The sequence below is a fragment of the Ambystoma mexicanum genome, chromosome 9 (assembly GCF_040938575.1).
Source record: "Ambystoma mexicanum isolate Mex_15411 chromosome 9, UKY_AmexF1_1, whole genome shotgun sequence".
NCBI lineage: Eukaryota > Metazoa > Chordata > Amphibia > Caudata > Ambystomatidae > Ambystoma > Ambystoma mexicanum.
Genome location: NC_090931.1, coordinates 294234950 through 294253956, shown reverse-complemented (window position 1 = coordinate 294253956; position 19007 = coordinate 294234950). Strand labels below are relative to the sequence as shown.

General features: G+C 46.8%; 1 protein-coding gene across 3 annotated transcripts in view; it reads right to left on the bottom strand.

Annotated features, from left to right (window-relative positions):
- Positions 1-19007, bottom strand: part of ACACA (acetyl-CoA carboxylase alpha) — a 1281346-nt gene that overhangs the window by 894452 nt on the left and 367887 nt on the right. For all 3 annotated transcript variants that reach the window (XM_069614682.1, XM_069614683.1, XM_069614684.1), the window contains one exon: positions 8759-8947. In XM_069614682.1, the coding sequence (XP_069470783.1) occupies positions 8759-8947 (189 nt within the window). The remainder of the gene's footprint in view (positions 1-8758; positions 8948-19007) is intronic.

Genomic DNA, 19007 nt, shown 5'->3' with positions numbered 1-19007 from the left:
TCCTACTCACTCAGAGTGTGCCTGTGCGCGCCTCCTTTTATTTGCCTGAACCCGAGTGTTAACAAGTGGGAGGTGAACATAGTTAGGATTACGTGCCTGAGTCTGCCTGGCCTCATTACAGGGACAGAGCCATTGCAAGCCAGTAGAGGTAATCTCTCTGACCTCATTCCTCATCTTCCTCGGCTCAGTAGTGTTGTCAATGTAACGTGGGGAGGAATTATGGGAGCTGTAGTTTCCCATAAAATAAGCAGGGATAGGGGTTAGATGGGTTGTGGAAAAAGGGGGATACCATGTCTCGCCATCGGGTGCTTGTCCCACCCACTATCCGAGGACCCCCTACCCCGGTGATCCTCCCTCGCTTCTCCACACCAAGTATAGGGATCCAAAAGAGATGGCCTTTCCCTGGCCACCTGAGCGAAAGGTCCCCAGCGACTAGGTTGTGAAGCATCCTCTGTTTTTCACAACGCGTATAAAGATATTGTACATTATCTGCATGCAGCCAGCAAAACCTTGAGCATCTCCTCAAAGAGGTCCCAGTCATCATATTGCATCCTCTCAAGAGCCACGCATGTAGATTGAGGGACTCTGGACTCGGGTGAAGCACCCGGCCTTCCGACTGAGGTTGGGAGAGCTGGCTGCAGAGGCAACCAAAGAGGTGAGCAGATCCAGAAGGTCTGGGTCCTCCTCACCCAGCCCGAGGCGATCAGGATGATGGTTGCTCAAAACCTCTTGAGCCTCCTGACAACTCAAGCAATGATGGGAATTGGAGGGAAGGCATAGTGGAGAGGGAAGTTCCAATACACCAGAAACGCGTCCCCTAGCACGCCCTTCGCTGGGAATTCCCTCAAGCAAAACTGTCTGTACTTCTTGGTGGACTCTGGTGAACAGGCCCATCGTTGAGGTACCCTAGCGAGAGAAGGCCTCCTCTAGGACTTCCTGGCACACTTCCCACTCATGTGAGACCGTGCTATGCCTGCTCAGGGTATCTGTCAAACTGTTCTCTGTCCCTGCCAGATGAACTGCCGAGACTGAGATCCGGTTCTACAATAGCCAGAACCACAGCTGCATCGCCTCTCTACAGAGGGGAGGGGCCTGCACGCCACACTGCTTGTTCAGGTAATGCATGTCCACCATGTTGTCCCTCAGAATCAGGACATGCTTCCTCTCCAGAGAAAGAGCGAATGCCCTCAGGGCTAACCTGATGGCTCGCAACTCCAGCCTGTTGATGTGCCACTTGGCTTCCATTGCTGACCAAAGGCGGTTTACCTGCAAGTCCTCGTAGTGAGTGCCCCACCCTTTCAGAGACACACCCGGGACCACTTGGGCCTGAGACCAAGGAGGCCAGAAGGGTTCCCCAGCAATGAGATTGCTGCGGTCAGCCCTCCAAATGAGGTCATTGACCACGTGTCTGGACACCTTGAGGAGTTCGGAGAGAGCTCTGAGGAGCTGTGACCACTGACTGCTTAGGAGCGACTGTAGGGAACTCATACGCAGCCTGACCTCCGGCACTACAAAAATACAAGAGGCCATGAGACCTAAGCGGCGGATTAAGGAAGCCGCTGGTAGAGTGGTGTGGTTCCGGAACAAGTCGACCATCTGTGCCAAGCTGTTGACTCTCTCCTCAGGAGGGAAGGCCTTTACAACCCGGGTGTCTAGGATTGCCCCGATGAACTGGAGCCTCTGGACTTGTGTCACCTAGGACTTCAAGTTCAGGGAGAAACCCAGCCTGTGCAGTAGCAGACAAATGTCCTCCAAGTGGGACAAAACCTGCCCCGCTGACTTCCCTCGGATCAGCCAGTCGTCCAGTTACGGGAATGCACGGACCCCAGAACTCCTGAGGTGAGCTGCAACTACCGCCATGTGCTTGGTGAAGACCCTTGGAGTGGAGGTCAGACCAAAAGGGAGCACCTTGAACTGATCGTGCTTGTCCCCTATGATAAACCTCAGGAACTTTGTGTGCTTTCGATGAATAGGCACATGGAAATAAGCGTACTGTAGATCTATTGACACGAGTCAGACCTGTAGCTCGAGAGAGTGGAGAATTTCTCTCAACGTCACCATCCTGAATTTGTCTTTTCTCAGGAACTTGTTCAAGGCCCTGAGGTCCAGAATGGGAAGGAGACCTCCTCCCTTTTTGGGTACCAGGAAATACCGGAAATAATACCCGATCCTCTCTGTTCAGGAGGTACCTCTTCCACGGTACCCTCCAACAGCGCTCGCAGTTCTTTCTGGTGCTCCTGTCCCGGCTGGATTGGAGGTGGTGGGGGTCTATCGGTGTGGTTTTCTTAAGAAGGACAGACAATAAACCCACCGAACAAGCTGTAGAGCCCAGCCCAGGAATTGGAAGTAATTCCCTGCCACTGGGGCCAGTGCTCTGTCAACGTTTCGCCCACCGGTAAGTTGTGGAAGGGGAAATCAAAGCAGCTTAGGAGCCTCGGTCGCCCCTGCCGCTGTCGCTGCTTGTTGGCCCTTAGAAGCCCCTCTACCCCTTCCGGAACATGAGAAACGCTTCTGCCCTTGCCTGGCCAGTGGGAACTGCGCTTTCCTGCCGCAATGCGTATATCGCCTGTAGCCCCTTGCCCTAGAGGCGAAGCTGAAGGCAGGCTTGGCCAGCTGCAGAGCCAGGCCTAAAGATTTAGCAGTGATTTTGGATTCCTTAAATTTCTCCAAGAAATCGTCGGCCTTGTGACCGAACGGGAAATTGCCCTCAAAGGGAATCTCAAGTAATTTGTCCCGAACATTAGGCGAAAAGCCTGAAGATTTTAAGTAGGCCTGTCTCCTCGGTGTTACTGCCGATGCCATAAATCAGCCCTTACAGTCGGCAATGTCTAGGCCCGTTCGCAGCGACTGCCTGGCCACCTCTTTCCCATCCGCCACCAGCTGTAGGAAGCCCTCACGCATTTCTCCTTCAGGGACCTACTGCGCAGCATTCTCCGCTGCTGTGCAAAGACCAAATGAATATTTTGCAAAGCCAACAGCCACATTAGTAGCTTTAAGGGCCATAATGCCTGAAGTGAACTCCTTTTTGGCCAAGGCATCAACTTTCTTCGCTTCCCTGTCGGGTGGTAAAATGGAAGTTGAAGAAGCTGGTCCTGACTGTAGCAGCTTGCATGAAAATCCCTTCCAGAGAAGGGTGAGAGAGGAGAGAAATGATGGATCCCTCTAGCCGGCCTATACTTCCCGGATATGTTGGAACTAACCGGGGGAACAGAACAAGGGTGCTGCCACAGAGTGGTCAGAGGGTCGGCAATTGCAAGGTTTAAGGGCATATTGCGCTCCGTCACCAGACTTTCATCTAAAATATCAGTGAGGTCGTACCCCTGCACTGGCACTGCTGAGGATTGCAACCCTAGGATATTAACTAAAGCCCTGAACTTAAAATAGTTACAGGTATAGGGCTGGCTTTGCTGGAAAGCCAGGTCCAGCGAGGTATTCAAACTACTGGCCTCATGGAGCTAGCTCCAGCAGCTGGCTATGGTCTTCAAAGTAGTCGAAACCACCTGTGCCCATGAAAGCAGGGTCAGCATTCCCTTGGACTCACGTATAATCAGTGCCGAAAATGCTCGACATGGTGCCGAAAGAAATCGGATCGGGAGAGCGGGTGTAAGATTTTTTGACAACTGTCGGCACCGATGGCTTGCAGTTTGGAAAGCACGGGACAGACCCGGCATTGAGGGCCTTGAAGCCTCCTTCAATGTCGAAGGATTCATTGATGCCAATGGTGTCGACACTGGGGCATGTGAGGGGCAGGAACGCCGCTCTTGCCTCTGAGGCCTGCTGTGAGGGGGGACCCGCGCCTACAAGAACATACTTTCTGAACATCAAGAGCATGGAGGTATTAAAATCCTCCCAATCCTGGCGAGTGGTAGGCCCCCTTGAAGGCTTACCTTTTTCTGGCGACTAATCAGAGTCCCAGATATGGCGGTGACACCTTTTCTTCTTATGGGACGAGGATGAATGGCTCCTTGAGTGTGACTATTTCTTCTTTCGCCGATATTCTCTCTCGGGGGGTGCCCCTCACTTTCAGCCTCTGAGGAGCAAACCTTTGACTGCGCCAGAGATTTTGAGGGTGGTTGACCCAGCGCGAGCTTAGCAGCCCGATCGCTAAGGGATTTCGGCTGCATTTCGGCACACCCTTCTGTCCCGTGACCCGTGCCGAGGCACCAGAGACATAACTCATGCGGGTCAGTGATGGACATTTTGATGTGACAATCGGTACACCGCTTGAAGCCAGAAACCTGTGCGACAGACATCTTGCATAAAGGAATTCGTAAAAAATGTAACGTTTTCTGAAAATAACATCGAAAAAGTCAAAGACTCAACCTTGTTCCCAAGCAGCATGGTAGCGTGCAGAAAAAAGGAACTAAGGTATGGGCCGTAGTGACAGAGTTTATATACAAAGCCTCACATCAAATCCGGAGCCGCTCATCGAGTACCGAGCAAGACGGATCGATGGTTGACGACTGAGTCGAGGTCCACTACACCCCCTGTCGAAATGTTTCCAAAGCAGCAAAGCTGGAAGAGGATATCTATCAGATGAGGAATCTGCAGGAGAAAAGCAATCCATTGAATCAACCGTAGAAGTGGGAAGTTGAAATAATAGCGGTTGCGTGTCTCTGATGGAGACGCTGCCGGTAGCTGAAGCAAAGTGAAACTGACTTTCCTGAAGTGTTGCAGGTATTGTTAAAGGGACAGCATGTATGAGACAATGTTTTCCTGTGCCTTGGAGGCTGAGTGTCTATCTATCTATGTTTTTCTTATATTGCGTCATACGCCCTAGGGCCTAAGGTCACTTGAGTGCTGACTGAGTCTTTTGAAGTGGCAGTTCAATATTACTAGGCGATCGCATGCGCCTACTTTTGATTTCCCATGTGAACAATTACCTTGTTACACATCAAAGGTTGAAGAAGCAACAACAAGATGCAGTAAAAGTTGAAAACAGAGCAAGCAATGTCCACGCCCATAGAGGGATTTCTGACAGCCAAATCCCACACACACGAGAACAGTACACTGGTGGTTTTGAAGTTGCTGAAAGTTTTTATACCCATAAGTCAAAGTCCAAAGTTGGGAGAGTGGCACAAACACTTTGGGGTAACCATTGAATACTATATGTGCATAAAGCTGGCGAAGGGAGCTGGGTAATTGTTCTCCAAAGTGAAGCAGAATCTGTGGTAGCTGTAAGACAGGCAAAGAGGCTGCCCTTTCTGAGAAGATAGAAGGGTGCGCCTTGCCAGCCTGTGTAGGTAGAAGATGGCTTGTAGTAATGCCAACATTTAAAGTTACCATGACGCAGCATATTGAGAAGCAGTAGAGGTTGTAGTAGGAGTAACAAGACTGTGGTTGTCAGCATTGATGAAATTAACTGTGGGGTCAAGGGAGATTTTATCACAGTTATATTGTAGAAGGAAGTTAGTTGAGAGAAGAGTGAATCTCAAGCAAGATCATCCTAACCATTGTATAAAAGACACTGCAGATTACAAAAGTGAAGTAGTTGGTGGCAGAGTGGAAGAAGAAACTTTTGCCAAATTCATCTGTACTTTCTTGGAAGGAAATCGTCCAAGAACCTTCATTGGTGCCGTTGATTATTTGTTAAACTGTAAAGAGGGGGGTATTTTACTCAAAGAAGAAACTTTGACAAGTGGATTTTATTTTTGTTGACTTTTGTTTCCTTGGAACTTTTCAAGACTTTTGTTGAGACTCTTTGTTGCTTGGAGAAAAGTGACTTTTGACATTTTTAGGGAAGCAGGATCTGGCCAGGATCACGAGACGTCATCCAAGACACTGCGTGTTTGGTAACCTTTTATTTATGCGGTATTTATGTTATTTGAGTGTTGATAGTGTTTATGGTAAGGGTTTGTTTTGTGAATGCAAGGAGGTTTTCCCATAGATCTTAGAATAGGTAGGGAATCCCCGGGTAGAGTAGGTTTAGTTAGGATTTTAATTATTATTTTGTACCTAATAAAATGGAAAATTCCGAGAAGATTCAAAACAGTTGTGAGTCTCACATTACTGACCCCACACACTTTCCAGCGTTAATTGAATCCTAGGATGCACCAAGTTCCGATATGTGAAGAAATCCTGGAGCTCCACCCCAAGATCCAGTCCAAATTCCGAAAATGTCGTCAATGTACCTGTTCCAAAATTGAATCTTTTGGGACCAGTTCAAATTGTCCAAAATAGGTTTGTCGAAGAGGTACATGAAAGTGTTTGCATAGACTGGGGCCATCGCTGAGCCCCTCAATTTGCCAGATGCTTGGGCATAGAAAGAAACCCTGTATCTAAAGTTAGTGTTGAACAATATGATCTGGAGGAGTTCAATGATAAGTTCAGAGTTCAAAAGTAGCCACTACCCCTTCATCATGCGAATGGATGGATAATCATTTAAAGTAACAATACACGTCACTTTTATAGGTTAGTCATGAGGACTACTCCTTTGACCTCATCACACTTCTCTCACCTTTCCTTGTGTCTCTACATTCTCCATCAGCCTTCCTCTCACACCCTTGCTCTTTTACCCATCCTGCTTTCCGCCTCTCGCACACACCTCTTTTCGCTCACCCTTGCTAGCACCATCTCACACTCTTCCCTCCCTGTCTGTCTCCCAAACGTATCTCTCCTCTCACGTGCTCCCTCACCTTCTCACCAACACCCTTTCAGGCATCCTCATCACACACCCCTCACCTTTCCTTGCACCCCTACTTTTTCTACGATCCTTCCTCTCATACCTCAACTCTCACCATCCTGCTTTCAGTCTCTCACTCACACCTCTTGCTCACCCTTGCTGGTGCCATTTCTCATTCTCCTCACTTTTGCCCCTCTAACACACCGTCTCTCTCCTCACACCTACTCTACTCTCACACTCTCACTCCCTGCCTTTCCTCTCTTCTCTCTCACTAGCTTGCACCCTCACATTCTCACCCTCTCAGTAGCACCTTTAAATGCACGCTCATAACATTGCCTCTTGATCTCACCTTCCCTTGTACCCTTACTTTTCCTCCCAACCATCCTCTCTCACACACACTCACTTACCATCCCACTATCTGCCTCTCTTGCTCACACCTCCTCTTGCTCTCCCTTATTAGCAGCATCACTCTTGCTCCTGCATACTCCCTGGCATTCTTGCACCCTTCCCTTTGCTAATGATGCCTATAAATGCAAAATATAATGGACATTAGCAAACGCCAAAACTATTGGCTTTGCCAAACCTGGTTTAATGTATAAAATTGTTATTTTTCCTCAATGTGCAAATTCTTAGTTATATAGGAAGATCATTACTTATCTGTTCCTTCTACAGCACTATGCCATTTATTATATGCAGCTTATCAAAAGAGATTTTTTTATCATAGAGTATTTAATTACTGTTGTATTTATATATGTAATACTGGAATTATTTACCTTTTTCTTTTAGTTTCTAAAACTATATATTTTTTTGTTTAGGATATGGAAGAAAAAATTACTTCACAGTAACGTTCTTTCCATGGATTATTCTCCCAGAGATTCCTCATCTTGATGGATATCCAATCCAATGTCAGCTGCTCAGCCGATCATATGACACTGGATGTGATATCTATCAAGATGAGGAATCAGTGGGAGAATGCAATCCATTGAAATATAGTTCTTCCAAGTATTTACCTCTGCTACGTTTACGTGACTACATTAACTGGATATGAAGTTAACTTTCAAAGTTAACCAAAAATGATTTTTGATTTTGCCCTTGATAAGAATAAAATCAGACCATTTAGGAGTGGGGCTTCCGTTTGCTGGAGCCCAGTTTGAGCTACCATTCTCGCAGGGGTATCCTCTTATGCAGCAGAGATAGTCGCAACTGTGTGAACAGACATTAAAACAGATCCATCTTGGAGTCAAGCAGGCCTTCTGTTGCAGCCAACTGCCCCTAGAACGGAGCCACCGATGTGTGCTGCAGGGCCCCTTCTCTAATGTGTCTCCTCACTATGCAGAGCTGAAAACAAACTATCCATGGTATAACTTTTCACGATGTAGGTCTGACCCCCAAGTTCGCTACTCATTAATTGTCTCCGCACAGTGTTTTTCTTGAGCCAGGTTTACACATCTGATAGTTACTGTAACATGACCAGGGACTATCCAGGACTCACAGAGCCACCCACCCAGCCCCCCAACCCGAGCACAGGCTAGCAAGACATGCCAGTAGAATCCTACATATCTTGGGTATCACATGGATTTCCATCACCTTGGGGTCCAGAAGGGGTTGTTTGTAGTCTGACCTTGGGGAGGACAGGAGGCTAGAAGAGAGTCTGAGAGACCCTCTGTATACCACCTCAAGGGCCAGCATTACCAAGCGGGCTGCGGACCCGGGCTCCAGGGTCTCCAGCTTCCCATACTGTAGCTCAGGGGCCTGCAAACTGTGGAGGGTACCATGTTAGGACCTTAAGGATGTCAATTTTTGTAATATTAAAAATATTCTCCACTCCCTTGAAAGCTGCATGCTGCATTAAAAAAAACGATCTATGAAAGCTGTAGCACTTAACAGGTCTATGTGCATGTACCAAGCATTGTTCACATGAAAATAAAGTAGAAACTGAGCTGAGAGAGCTTAAAGTGCAAAAAGACTGAATAATTAAACAAGCGGTAACTTCAGAATCTGTAGTGTTGCATAACGTGTCCGCTCTCTATGGCCAATGTATTACAGGCCCTACCTATCTGCTTGCCACCCAGTCCACTAGAAACCTGCAAGCTCCTACTCCACCACTTAGGCTTGAACAGATGCTGAACACCATACCTGCTGGCTGGGGAACTGACACAGGACTGATGTGATGTTGCTGGCATACTGTGCCATTTCTTTTTTGATTGCTTTCTCTACATTGGGCGGGATTCGCCCAGACACGCTGGTCATGATGTCCTGAAGCTCCAGGAGAGGAAGTGAAGGGTCACGTAGTGTCTTCATAAGCCGTTCCACCCAATCCTTAAGCTGCAAAACAGAAACACAAAGGATTTGATAAGTACAGGTTATATGTTAGTAACCATAAATTATTGAAATTAGAATCTTCCCTACAGTTCCAAGCTACTTTTCTCCCAAAATCAAACAGATACCAGAACATCTTAATTTTCACTTTTGATCCCCTCTTAACTACTTCAGGCATAAGCAATCAATCTCGGGTCTCAGATCAGTTGAGAAGCTACTATATTCCATGGACACATGAAGGAATTTTAGATTCCTTTGAAAGAATGAATAGAACACATGGTTCCAATAATACTCCAAACACGCTTGTATGGTGTCTGGCATGTGATTGAAGATATCATGCTAGAGAACGAATGTTTAAAGTAAGTAACTTTGAACGTCCTAGGTTGTATCCTATTAATATGCTATTTAGCGCAGAGTAGAAAGAAACAGGCTAATGGTACTGCTGCATGCCCCATCGAGGCTTCATGTCTAAAGTCAGTGTCGTAACTGTAATAGCTATGAAAAGTAAATACTGACCTCCACTTGCTGCCTTTACTCGAACACTATCAAGAAAGATGTAGAGATAGATATGCCTTTAGTAGAGCGATTTTTTTGGTGCCTATAAAAGCTCCCTATAAAACCCCCACTCAAAATCTATCCGGTTAAATTTTTATGTGAGCTGTGACGAATCCCAGAATGTTGTCACTGCTTGTGTAGGGGGAGGCCATTCCCATGTGGCCAGGGAGGTGAGGCTGTTACCTGATAGTCCCCCTGGGGTGGTAATCAGTGGGTCGATCTCATGGGGGGAGGTTAACCCCCTGTGGGGCCAGTGATGACTATTGTGGGAGAACGCGGTATCCCCCTAACACCTACACCTCTCCTTCACCCCCGCTCTCTTATTCACTATCCTCCTAACACTATGTACTTCTCTAAGACTCATGAAATAGAAAGAACTGAGACAAAGAAGAATAGGGAGGAGTTGAAAGACACACTGCTAACCACTGAGACAAGGAGGAGGTGCGGACTAATGACTACTCTGCGGAACCAATATGAGCGGTCTAGGCAAAAAGAACCCAATAGGCACATCATCCTAGTAAAAAGGAAGGCAGGACCGCTAAGAGAGAGATCCTCCCAGGAGGAGTCAAAGGCCAGGAAGCCATCCGGCTTGGCGAGGAGGGGGGGGGAGGCAGGAGACTGCTGACCACGACGCAGTGGCAGCTCCCATAAACACCCAAAAAACATCTGCAACTGGCACGCAGCAGAGAAGAATGGAGAACAAGGGGCCAGGAGAAGGCGACCCTACACCACTTTCTAACTGTAAAGCTACCAGAAAGGAATAGAGAGAGAGAGCGGAGACCTGAACGGAACTGCTGGAGCAGTCCAGGTGCAAAGCCAGAGAAAGAAGAGAGCCTATGGCTACCCAGCTCAGACCGCTGCAGCGGAGTCGCCACAGAGAGCAAGGAGCTGGGGGAGAGAGAGAGAGAGAGAGAGAGAAAGAGAGAGGGAAAGAGAGAGGGAAAGAGAGAGAAAGGAGAAAGAGAAAGAGAAAAAGAGAATGAGCGAGAGAGAGAGAGAGATCATAGCAGACCAAGCAGAGCAACTGGAAGCCTCTGTGGGTCACGAGGAGACCCAACTCTCAACCCGAAGGTACTGGAGCTGTTAGGGAAGCTTAGAAAGGCACAGGGAGCAAGAAGGACAGCGACTGGGACACATACCAAAAACCAAGAGACAGTAAAATCCAGTAACACCTGGCAGAACAGTGAAACGGATATGCAAGAAAGAAACAGGTCAGCCCAGAGGGGTCTGGGACCCCCAACGAATAGGAGGAGTACACAAACCACTCTTCCTTGTCGCTGTACCTGATCGAGAAGGGAATCAGGTCTGCCAACAGGGTCAGTGACCCGCCACAGTTTGGAAGAGCATCCAAACCACCATGTTCCATCGCAGTGCCTGGTAGAGAAGGGTACCAGGTCTGCCAACCAGGGTCAGGTACCCAACACTGTTTGGAGGAGCATCTGAACCACTCCTCTTCGTCGCAGGAGGAACCATACATATGGGCCAGGGAAGAGAGACATTTCCCCACCAGTTGAAATTGAACTTTGAGAACTTTCAAATGCAGAACTACCTTTTGTCCACGGGAAGGGAACCATTCCTCTGGACCAGGAAGCTAGCCCTTTGATTAGTTTTGCATGGAGCGTGAGGGACAGAGCTAGGATTCGGAGATAGGACTATGAACCTTTGCTTTTGACATCCTGACAGAGACTTTAGTATTTTTTTGTTCATTTTCTCACATTAATAACAGTCTTTAACCACGATGACCCCTCTGTGTCTGTCTTACTTCTGCACCCTTACAGTGCACTTCACAAGATTAGTTTAAAAAATAATCAATGAGTGCTATTTCACCTTGTGTTACGTTTCTGTTCAAAAGAGCATATTGTGGCAGGCCCCGACAATACAATAAGATGGACTGGCCAAATTAAAGCTTAAATGCTCAACTGTGAAAAGGTACTCAATGAGTCACAAGACAAATCCAATATGTTTTCTGTTTTTAGAAAAATGTTATTACAAAACAGGCAACTGGGGCACAGAGTCTAAGTGGGATCCATGAATACCTTTCCCTCAACCTCAGAGGGCTTCCACCTCCCTAGCCCAGCCTTCCCTACGCCAACAAGTCACACTGCTGTGCCTTCACTTTCACCACGGTACCCCTACTGCCTGGTCTATCCCCGTCCTAGGGCGGACATAGAGGCCCTGGCCTTATCTCTACAATTCCATCAGGGACTTTGTAGATGACCTTGTGGGGTAGTTTGGTTGTCCTAGTGCCCTTTTCCTCCAGATGACCATCTCTCAACCTTTTCCTCACTCAGCCAACTCTCTTTCCCAACCTCCTCTGTGTCTCTCTCTTTCCACACTCTGTCTTCTGGTCTTAACACTCTCTCCTCCTGCAGTCCCCATACTCCAACTCCCTCCTCATCTGATCCACTTTCTTCCAAATTGCATCCCTACCAACACTACCCCTGCTTCTACCTCCTGTCCCCTCCCTCTCCCTCTCACACACACCTACTCTCAATGCCTACAAATTACACTGTCCAGAACTAAGTTCAATCGTTCTCTCACTCACCTACAAACTGACAAATTGGTAGGACTCCCTCAGGCCCAATACCTTACATTCACTCTCTTCAAATACTCTCTTGTTCTCCTCGCAGCTGGCACTCTCACACTCAAACACCTCTCACTGTCAACCAACTCTGCTGGCTTTTTTTTAGCCCTCCCCTTTCTGCCTAGATGCCGCCCATTGCTCCCATTGGCTACTCGAGTGAGCAGATTCCCTGGGCCAATCTCAGTTTAAGTTATTCCCTTGTGGGCTGGAATATTCATAAGGACCTCTAGGTTGCCCCCTTTTCAGACTCCATCTTTGCCATGTAGTCACTGGGGTCATTTGTTCTCCGATTCCCTCCTGTATCAAATAAGGTTACATCCACAGACACTTTGGGGAGGGTTTTCCTGTCTCCCCTAATGGCTGTGGCATGCTTTGCTGGTTTTCAGGCATGCTGATGCTGCTGCCGCTTCTGCCGCTGCTGCCCTTCCACTGTAGCATGCCTGGACAATATGTAGTATGTTTTTGGTCCCCCCATTCAGCGACTGGAATGAGAGGACCTAATCCTTTTTAATATGGTAACTAGTCCATTCCTTCTGTTCCAGGCGGGTCTTGTCTGTTGTGCCCAGGTCAGGTGTATTTTGCTACTTGTAAGCGAGAGTTCCTATCTGGATGTTGCTACCTCCCTGGAATCACCTGAACGATTAGAGAGATCTGACTAGGACAGAGACATCAGGTCCAAGACAGAGGCACCAATGTACATCCACTGCTTCATGCATACAAGGGAACAGGGATCCTCCACAACTCCCCGACAGAGCCTCTGGCAGAGAAATGGCTCTGGAATTTGCCCTTAGAGGCTGCCAAACCGAGGCTGAGAGGGGTCGACAGCCCACCTTGTCAGGATCTTAACCATGACCCCATCACAAAACATGCTGGCTAGGATAGTCTTTTGCCAGAGTCAAGTCTTCACCCGTCAGCAGGGTCTGTGGCTCAGTGGAGTAATTAATCCACTACAGGGCCTGCGTTTCACCTCTTGGTCACAGGTTCGAATCCCGGCAGGTCCACTCAGCCTTTCATCCTTCTTCGGTCGATAAATTGAGTACAGAAAAAATTGAGCTTTTCTTTTTCACTTTGTGTCTTTCATTATTAATTGTTTATTTTCTTGTTAACAATTGTTAAATCTTGGTAATTATTTGATCATATTATCGTGTGTGAGGAACCTGAAGGCGTCCTGACTTTACCCTGTGTATCCTCCTCTCGGGTGGCCAGGGAAAGGCCATTGCTCCCAGAACCTGACCTTGGGGGTGGATATGCGAGGGAGGATCACCTGGGCGGAGGAGACCTGGGGAGTGGGATGAGGTGCCCTTAGGTGAGACATGGTATCCCTCCCATTTCCCTTTCACAATGAGTCTTCAGTCCCTCAAGCCTTTATAGGCTATTGTCAATCCCCCAAAACATTCCCTAAGAAATACCACTTTAATAACACACACACACACAGACACACAGACACAGACCTCTGTGGGAGAGCGGCGAGGAAAGCAGAGCGCTCGATACACTTTGGTGGATGCAGGGTGTATGCAGCGGGAAGCGGAGCTGAAGGACTCTGGAGGCCGGTGGCAGGTCGCGGAAAGGGAACTGGTGTGACTAGGCGAAGCAGTTGCATGAGGCCCGAGCTGCATGAGAAGCATCGCTGGGTGAGCAAATCCACGGATAGCCGCTGGGAGACTTAACGAGACACTGCATGAGAAAGAGAGCTTGTGAAAACAGGAGGCCTCGCTGGAACGCCATAAGCTCCGACCGGTGAGTCAAACAAGCAAGGGGGACAACGGGTTGGCAGGCGAGCACTCAAAGCTAGTAATGCAAACCGATATGAACAAAGCATTTTTATAAATGCCGATCCAAATGAAAATGAACACTTTTGAATACTGGTCTGAGCGAGAGCAAGTTTGTGAAACTTCCTAAATACAAGGAACTGTCTGATTTGAGAAATCCAGTATTGGTGAGCACTCATTGGCAAGAGCCAAGAGAATTGAAGGAATTTAATAAAATGGGAAAACAAGCATTGGCAAGTGCCAAGATAATTTAAGGAACTGAATTATATGAGAAAACAAGCATTGGCAAGAGCCAGAAGAATATATGAAAGTGCAACAAGTGCAGAATGAATCAAGCATCATGGTCAAGTTGAAGCAGTGGCAACGTGTTAGTGAAAAGGAAGCAAGTAAGGTGTGTCGTTTGCATGACTTGTAATGGGTGGATCGTGTGGTCCGACAATTGTGCCCAGACCGAGTGCACCAGTCTATGAAAGAGCCACTGAAAGCACCCACAAAGAAGCTTGTGTTTGAATAGTAAAGAGCTCTTGTGTGATCTGAAGTCAAAGAACTGAACTGTACAGATGAATTGGTGAAAGGTAACAAGTGTCCCAAGGAATTGTATTGTTTTTGGAAAGCTGAAAGACTTGAAATCTTGGGGAAGGGAACCCCTTTGCATTGTGAACTATTTTGAACTTGGGGAAGGGAAACCGGTTTACAAGCCAAGAGCTGGAAGAAGCTCTGGACATTCTTTTAAAGAACAAGTTACTTTGATGAAGACATCCCTACACACTGTATACATTTAGATGTGAGGGCAAGTACAGGTGTTGACATAGACTACTCTTAGTTTCCTTTCGGTCGGAACATCCCACCTTAGCATTGGGCAAGTTAGGCCTTTTTCCATCCTGCATTTTTAGTTAATAAAAGTTTATAGACCAAACTTTAATCTGTTGTCTGTGTCTGGTTCATGATGCCTTTACACTTGTCACACCATAACATTGATTGCAATAATGAACATGACACATACAGCCCTGAGGAAGAGCGGTTGCTCGAAAACACGTATCGACTGGGCACAAATTCTTTAGGAAGTTAATAAGGCCAACACATACCAGCCATGTCTCCACAAGACCAGCATATGTTACTAATCTCATGAGATAATTTCTTATTGATTCAGCCAATAGATAGTATGGTTGCAAGCAACTCTACCTGTTCCTACTCAGTGTACCCACTATTCAACATTTGTGGCATAAAATGCAAATATCACAGATTTTGAACCAAGAATTCTCAATGATTTATTGTCAATTTAGTGCGAGACGCCCGGTAAGACATTGTGCACGTATGTTATTGTACCCGTCAACCGGTGTGCCAGGGAGACACATCCTTGTTTGTCTCCAGTGTGACTCACAGTGCTTTTTGATCAAATTCCCCATCAGCAGTGCAGTTGACTGGGTCACTCCCAATCCTTAGTTTAAACAACGCTTCCTGATTCTAACCCTGGGGGTGGTGTTCCGCAATAGGATCACATGGCGGGTGGGGGACATGGTCAGGAGGAATGTGGAAACACTTTTAATAACTTTCCCAAAGACCCTAAAATCTTAATGCCCTACTGTAAAATTGAAGCTGTGGAAGAAAAAGGCAATTTTTTTTAAAGGTAATTGAAACCTTGGTGACCACAATACCCAAAGTACTGGTTCGAGGAAGAGGAATGTAGAGGCACTAGAAGGTGCAGTCTAGTGATTCTAATGACCCACACCTGTGAGGGTCTGGTGAGTATAAAGGGCCCCCTCAGTTGCAGGCTATGAGCAGTAGTAGGGGGTGGAGTGTCAGTAGTGATTTCACTTTGCAGTGGCAGCAGAGGACGCTGAAAAGTAGAGACACCAGAGCTGCCACTATTACCAGAACGGATGATGGTCCAGAGAGAGTCTCCAAACTTAAAGACTTTGTATGCAGAGGTTGCACAGCGGGAAACAGTGCTGTGGGAAGCTTTCCCACTTTTGATGGCCCTGAATGCAGAGCTTGCGCAGCAGGAAACAGGAGTTTTAAAAGCTTTCTCCTGTGTAATTCGTGCTCCGGTGGCAAGAAAGCAACAGAGCATTTGAGGAGGGAGAAAAGCTCCTCTCCCGACCAGCGCGGGAGGTGAAGAAAAGCAGTTTACTGTGTGGAGCGACGTGGAAGAAGCAGAAGGGACAGGGGCAGCATAGCGAGTGGACGTGTAAGCAGCACCCAGTGAGTACACCGTTATGCTCCGTAATCGCCCGCTAGCCTCAAACAATAGTTTTGAATACCGAAATTATAAGAATTTAAAGGGGCAGAATCATACTAACTGTAATTGCTGAACTGATACAAAGAACCTAAAATGGCAAATTAAGAACTGTGGGAGCAGGCAAGAAGATTGCAGGTATGATTATAAAGGGCTGAGCAATTGCCAAAGCCAGGAAAGGGCAATACTAACCCCAGTTAACAAGAGTGGCAGGAGAGCAGCCTTTCTGATAGACAACATTCAGAAGAATAGGAACACAATCTGCATTATATGTGGCAATCACAAATGTGGAACAAACAGCACCAATGTGTTTCTCGTCTTCCCAAACAAGGTAGTCAAAAGACTTTACAAAGAAGTACTCATAGTACTTGTAGTAGTGTTAGGAGTTTTTGTCCTGGCATGCGAGTGGACCAGGTAAATGTCACGAAGGAGGAGGAGAAGGAGGAGGAGGAGGAGAAGGAGAAGGAGAAGGAGGAGAAGGAGAAGGAGGAGAAGGAGAAGAAGAAGACAAGACCAGTAAAGTATGTTTTGGTCTGTTGCAGAAGTGTTTTTATTTCCATAAGAAGTTGTTGTGTTGAACTACTACAAGTGGAGAAACAAAGAGTTATCATTTCTTTTAAATTTATTTTCTACTTATTGATTGAGCATTTGTATGGCGCCTACACAGCAGAAAGTGTTTCCAGGCGCCACAAGACAAAAAAGGAGGGGGGTGAGGGGTCATGGGGGGACAGAGGAGAAGAACAATAACGGTCCTACTAGGCCTTGTGACATTCGGTTTGTGCAAGTGCAATTATCAAGAAGTGCAGGGGGAGGGGCAGATGTGGGCAAGGGATGGGGTAATGAGAGGGTGAAGAAGGGAGTAGTGCTGGAGGGAGGGGGCCCAAGGAGTTGGGCAAGTGCCAAGGGAGGCCCAGGGCAAGTACCACAGGGAGAAGGGGTAGGGATAAGGTGAGGGGGGAGGGGGAAGTGGGACCAGGCTAGGAAGGCTAGTTAGGGAGGGGTACCAGAGGACAAGTGCTGGTAGGAAGGGGTGAGAGAGGAAGACTGGACGAAGGAGGGCCTGACCCTGGAGACTCATAAGGGACACAGGCATCCAGTCAAATGGCTGGAGGAGACTAGCAGGGGAGAGGGAGGGGAGATGAAAGGAGGAGGAGAAAGGGAAGGTCTTGAGTAGCTTCCAGAACTTCAGGAATCCGGCTCAAGTCGGAGAGGGGCAGGAAGGCTGTTCCAGAGGGAGGCTCCTGCCGAAGAGAGAGATCTACCTCCCACTCTCTGCTTGGAGAAACATCTGATCTGTAGAGTTGGAGCTCGAGGACCAAAGGACTCTAGCCGAGTAGTATTTAGGGAGAGAGAGTTGAATGTAGTGAAGTCCGAGTTCCCAGAAAGCCTTATGGATGATGCAGAGGGTCCTGAATTTGATCCTTGCAACCAGTGGAAGCCAGTGGAGAGATTTTAGAGCTGGAGCGTTGTGGTCCCTGGGCTTAAGGCCAAGGATAAGGCTTTCAGTCCTATTCTGGATTAGTTTAAGAGGGGGCGGAGTGAGGAAAGAGGCAGATTAAGGAAGAGGCTGTTGCAGTAATCAAGCCTTGAGATAACCAGAACTCTGGAGACGTTGAGTTTCTGGGGGAAGGTGAGGAAAAGGAGAATGCCTCAGAGGAGGTGAAGCTGATAGTGGGCCTTCTTGGCAAGGTCGGCAGGATGAGGAGAGAAGGAGAGAGAGGACTCTCACTTGAACTGTTGGAAAGTTCAAGTGAGAGACGTTTGAAGCACGAGGAACCTTATCACCAGAACTTTGTTGTAGAATGGAACTTTCTTATTTTTGAACAGTTGGTTGAAAAGCAGATTGCACCCAGGTTGCAAGGAGAAACAGTTACAAGGTTTTTGTTGAACATAGCTGTTATTTCTGTTATATTTGAATTTCCATATATGCCTTTTATAAGTTGGTTATATGTACAAGTGTGAGGGACAGATTCCTTTTGTTAATGTTTCCTTTAGTTTATTTTGATAGGCAGGGAAATCCTCTCGAGAGTAGGGACAGTGAGGTGTTTATCAAACCTTTTTAATTTGATAAAATGGAATCTTATAGAAAACCTTTACACAGTTGACCGCCTCACAATTCTGAACCCTCACAATATACAAATTAATTTGGAGTGACTCTCGTGGTTATTAAATCAATCCTTAGAGTAATACTCTGCTTAGGGCAGACACAACAGCCATTGGAGCTGTGTGAAAGAGTAAAATACAAAATGGAGATAAACGGTACTGTTCAATACAAATGATGTAGTAATAACTGCTTGCTTTGTACCACTATAGCAAGTAATAGTCTAATGATTCATATAATAGCCACTAGAGTCACACCAAATTAATTTGTATATGTTGTAGAAAAATGTCATTATCAAAAACATATTACCAAGAAACAATTGAATGGTTTTTGGTATTGCACATAGATTGAGTTTTTAAAGGCATGTTTAATAAATTTGTATATTTCAAGACAGTGTCACAGACTATTTGTAAGGTCGTTCCCGGCGATTCAGTGTCAGGCAGAGAGCAATTTTGTCCTAGTACCATTGGTAATTTGTATCAATATTTCCCAGTCAGTACCGGGCAAACTAAAAGACTGAGTACCCTTTCATAAGAGAAATAAGATTTAAGACTTGAATCACATCTAGATCACTATCGAGCACTTGTCAAAAGGTAGCCAAGACTGGTGTTGAGAAGGCTGAACTGCAATTTCTTTTTGTGTTGCAGAATATTTCATGCTGAGAAAGACTAAAGCCCTTAGCTTGGTGTTAAAGAGATTTTAAAGGCCAACAGCAGTTCTATTAGCCAGTCTGGCCAGATTACAAACCAATGTTCTCATTTTATCGCTCGTTCTCTCCCTCTCCCTCTCCCCCTCTCTCTTCAGATTTGTAGGCTTGGTTG